General features: G+C 36.0%; 2 protein-coding genes across 2 annotated transcripts; both read right to left on the minus strand.

The window, feature by feature from the left end:
* Positions 1 to 4,068: 4,068 nt before the first annotated feature.
* On the minus strand, positions 4,069 to 4,461 carry LOC125044096. The gene has a single exon (XM_047640543.1). The coding sequence runs from the start codon at positions 4,459 to 4,461 to the stop codon at positions 4,069 to 4,071; it is 393 nt and encodes a 130-aa protein (XP_047496499.1).
* A 27-nt stretch (positions 4,462 to 4,488) lies between these two features.
* Positions 4,489 to 4,923, minus strand: LOC125044097. The gene has a single exon (XM_047640544.1). It carries the CDS (start codon positions 4,921 to 4,923, stop codon positions 4,489 to 4,491), a length of 435 nt encoding a protein of 144 aa, XP_047496500.1.
* Between the last annotated feature and the right edge of the window lie 77 nt (positions 4,924 to 5,000).

The raw sequence follows: 5,000 nt of genomic DNA on the forward strand, positions 1-5,000 counted from the left end.
TTACTTTTTGTTCTTACAGGATAAACGAATTTAACAATCATAAAATCGGCGGTGTGATGGCGACGGGTGATATACTTTTAAAAAATACATATCATTTAATTTTACTGTTGCTCATTAAGTATATGAAACCTTATTGTCATTTGGAAGCAAAATTCTTAATTATTCAGCATGAAAATAGAAGAAAACCACGGCCACAGGGAGAGAATTGAGGGAAAGCAAAGAAAACCCATTCCTCTCACCGGCGACAGAAGCTGAAACAACTTACTCTCTCGTTCCGACCGGTGAGCGACGTTCCAACATCGGTATGCACGGTCAGACCATTGTGAAGCCGGACCATGCATTGCCTATCAAAGTTTTGTTTATATAGGTATATATTTGTTTATTCATTTTACGTATAGATGGCTCTACAAGCGCTTAAATCAAAATGGAATTCATCTATGCCTGTTTTTTCCGTTCCTGTAATTTTGGGGGGAAACATGTCCCACTGAATTATTACTGATACCAAGGCCAATGGCTGTAGTTATTCTCATTGTTATCATCAGTTTCGTTAGCATTATCCTTATCATCATTATTATCGTTATTGTTATCATTAGCATTACTGTCAATATTGTTATTATCATTACTATTGTTTTCATTACAATTATTGTTGTTATTATTCCTTTAATAAAAAATAGTAGTAAACAAAAATCGCGAAAATTGAAGAAGTAAAATAGATAGGCGAGATAAGGTAGGTCAAGTAAAGGCTCCCTTAGTGACTACGTCGAGCCATGTATTAAGACGTAATATACTACCAGTTGTGAGAGCAAGTTTATGCATACACATAAAATAGTACATACACATACACAGGTAAATGCATAATTTCCAAAAAATGTATAAATGTGGTTGTAATTATCTATTAGAACAGGAAAAGATAAAATAATACTTATGGAAGAGAAGATAAGATTAAATACATTAAAAGATAAACCAAAGCTACAGTAATGGTGGCCGACATATCTGCAGGTTACATTCTGGCTAATGGGGGCCTCTTAGCGCATACATTAGAGGCCACGCCGACCACGCTCGATATGTCTCGGACAATTACAAAAATGATATTTCTTCTGAAGAGCTACTGCTGGCTTGACTTAATCTGACAGCCTTGGAGGGAGGGTGCAGGCCGAAAGATGGAAATAGATATTGACCGAATGAAGATATATAAGGCGTGTGTGTGTGTATGTGTGTGTGTGTGTGTGTGTGTGTGTGTGTGTGTGTGTGTGAGAGAGAGAATGTGCGTGGGAGAAAATGCGAAGGCAAAATATAAAGTTGCCCAAAAATCCCCCTATATTTAACGCCCTTTTTAAGTTAGAGATGTTAACAACCATTTTCATAAAATAATTACCGTATAGCCCTGAACTACCGTCTCTCTGAAAGATAAATATATTTAAAGAAATATCTAAAAATAAGTGTAAAATGAACAGCTCTATCTATAATTATATTATCTAAAGTTAAGTAATAAGAAAAACTAATTTGTAACGCCTTTGAGGGCAAAATACTATAAGAAAAAAATGGAGAAATAATAAACGTCATACGATTAAATCTCTTTTATACACAAGACGAGGCTATTAGAGCCAGTAGCTTTAATAGACTTTCATAGTTTTACGAATAAAAGGATTTTTGCTGCAGCATTTTAAGTATATATATATATATATATATTGTTAGTGAGTGTGTGTGTGTGTGTGTGTGTGTGTGTGTTTGTGCGTGTGTGTGTCGGTGTGTGTGTGTGTGTTTGCGTATGCATATATGTACACACATATACGTGTTAAATATATATATGTATATATATATATATACAGAAAGGAGAGAGAGAGAGAGAGATATTGATATCATACAGATACATGAAAGTGATTGGAAGATAGTAATATATACAGGTGCAGAGTAAGGCATATGGTTACGGCTATAAATCTATATAAAGGAACTCTAAGAGGAACTTAGAGATGCACCATTTCATAACTTACCTCCCCTTTTGACGTCATCAGTAGAGTTCACAGTCAGCCATGCTACGGAAGAATGCCAAGCTGATGTGTGATTGGCTATCTGCACCTTTTCTTTCTCTCAAACTGATGACGTCAAAGGCAGATTCGTACCTAAACTTCGAGGCAGTTTAATCTTGGATGACTTTTATTTGCTTTAGTTTTTTCGTCAAAGTTACGTTACTTTTTTATTATTACCGTCTTTTACAGGCAACTGGTTTGGTTCTAATTATGAAATTATTGATATGAGTGTATGAATTGTTATACGAAAAGAGCCATATACAATTCATTATTTACACTTACGCCCATGCTGGTAAACATATATGTACTCTTACAAGTAAAGGCATATACACTTACCTATATATTATGTATGTATATATATATATATACACATATATATTGATATATATACACACATATATATACATATATATATATATATATATATAATTATATGAAAGATGGAATAATGCAATGCCGCATTGATACAGATATGTAACAAGCCTTCTTGACCGGGGTTAGAAACCGGAGGGCCAGTACTAAACCAACCTTGCCACGCGACCCACTAGAATGAGTGTTTAACTAGGATCTAACTAGCTCCATAGACATGATACACACACACACACACACACACACACACACACACACACACATATATATATATATATATAAATATATATACACATAAAATGACCATGTATATAATGCATATGTATGTATGTATGTATATATGTATATGTATGTATATATTATATATGTGTGTATACATACTGTATGTATGTATGTATGTATGTATGTATTTATGTATGTATGTATATGTGTGTAAATATATATCTGTTTATCTATTATTCCATATACATACATATGTATGTGATATATATATATATATATATTTATCTAATTACTTATTTATCATAAGCATGTGTATATTTGAATGCAAGTGTATGGGTGTGGGTATGCATGTATATGTATGCATATTGTTATGCCATACAACGATAGGGATTCATTAACACAAAACACGGCACAAACAAACGAAGTGCAGTTTAAACCCCAACGGAAGTGCCCAGATTGATTATGAAATACAGAAATACATTAAAAAGTATAGTGCCTTTATAAGAGAGTGACAATGATCGATCGTGGCTGTACAAATCCACATGTGGAAATGAAGTTGCTGATGAGTTACCCGCAGGTAAGCTGTTTGCTGAAAGGCGAGGTAAGGCTCGACGGAGGGCTGGGAGGAGCTCGGGAATCGTTTGTTTCATTTCTAACGTCATTCTTTGCCTGAACAGATTATTTCATATTCTAACAAGGCAGTCAAGTGCAAAATAAATAAATTCGCAATATTATTAATTCAGTCACTGATACATATATTTAATATATATATATATATATATATATATATATATATATATATACATTCTCTCTCTCTCTCTCTCTCTCTCTCTCTCTCTCTCTCTCTCTCTATATATATATATATATATATATATATATATATACATACACACACACACACACACACATATATATATATATATATATATATATATATATATATATATATATATATAGAGAGAGAGAGAGAGAGAGAGAGAGAGAGAGAGAGCGAGAGCAAGAGAGAGAGATAATGTATATATATATATATATATATATATATATATATATATATACATACATTCTTTCTCTCTCTCTCTCTCTCTCTCTCTATATATATATATATATATATATATATAGAGAGAGAGAGAGAGAGAGAGAGAGAGAGAGAGAGAGAGAGAGAGAGAGAGAGAGAGAGAGAGAGAGAGAGAGAGAGAGAGAGAGAGAGAGAGAGAGAGAGAGAGAGAAAGAATGTGTGTATATATATATATATATATATATATATATATATATATATATATACATATATACTGTATGTAAATATTAGTGTATACATACATAAATATATATATGTATATATATGTATATATATTTATACATACACACATATATCTTCTTCTTCATGCTTCTCCCATTTCTGGGGTCCCTGCAGCAGATACGAAAGCCTTCCATATTTTTCTCTCTTGGGTGTCTACTTCCCTTGCACCCACGGACCGTATGTCTTCCTTGATGTTGTCCATCCACCGTTGCTTCGGACGCCCTTTTCCTCTCCTTCCCGTTGGTACATTCTCTTTCCGATGTAGTTCTCCTCTCTTAGCTTTACATGACCAAACCATCTCAGTCTCGCACTTCTGCACCTCAGTCCGATTTTCGTCACTCCCATTTTCTCTCGGATCTCATAATTTCTCATCCTGTCTCTCATGGTCAAGCCACATGCCCATCTGCACATTTTCATCTCAGCCACCTCCAGTCTTGTCGCCTTCTTCGTTTGGGGTACCGTCTCCAGCCCGTAAAGTATTGCCGGCTGGATCACAGCCCGGTGGGTGTTTCCCTTAACTCTGGCTGAGACCCTCTTGTCACACATCTTACCGGCCATCTTCTTCCAGTTGTTTTATCCTGATTGGATCCTTCTGCTGATCTCTGTTTCTACTCCACCATCCGAGTGTACTGTGCTACCAAGGTACCTGAATTCACTTACTTCTGGCAGTTGTTGGTCTTGCATTCGTATACTTCCTCTGGACACCTTGTTCAAGCACATGTACTCCGTCTTCGCTCTTGATACCTTCATTCCTCTCTTCTCCAGTCTATCGCGCCACCTCTCCAGGTCCTCCTCTAGCTCGATTTTCTCCTCGCAGCAAAGCACCACATCGTCAGCAAACATCACGTTCCAAGGAGCCTCTTTCCTGATGCTCTCTTTGAGGGTGTCCATGATGATGGAAAATAGGAACGGACTCAACGCTGACCCCTGATGTAACCCCACTTCTACCTTGAAAGGCTCTGTTGTTCCCGCTATGCACCTGACCATTGTCTCGCTCTCTTTGTACATGTCTTGAACTATACGGATGTACTTCTCTGGAATGTTCTATCCTCGCAGGCACCAGTACAGTTCCTCCCGTGGCACTC

Source organism: Penaeus chinensis, chromosome 35 (assembly GCF_019202785.1).
Source record: "Penaeus chinensis breed Huanghai No. 1 chromosome 35, ASM1920278v2, whole genome shotgun sequence".
NCBI classification, from domain to species: Eukaryota; Metazoa; Arthropoda; class Malacostraca; order Decapoda; family Penaeidae; genus Penaeus; species Penaeus chinensis.

Excerpts from the sequence above, each read along its gene's own strand:
- LOC125044097 (XM_047640544.1), bottom strand. The coding sequence starts at position 4,923 with ATGTACAAAGAGAGCGAGACAATGGTCAGGTGCATAGCGGGAACAACA.
- LOC125044096 (XM_047640543.1), bottom strand. The coding sequence starts at position 4,461 with ATGTGTGACAAGAGGGTCTCAGCCAGAGTTAAGGGAAACACCCACCGG.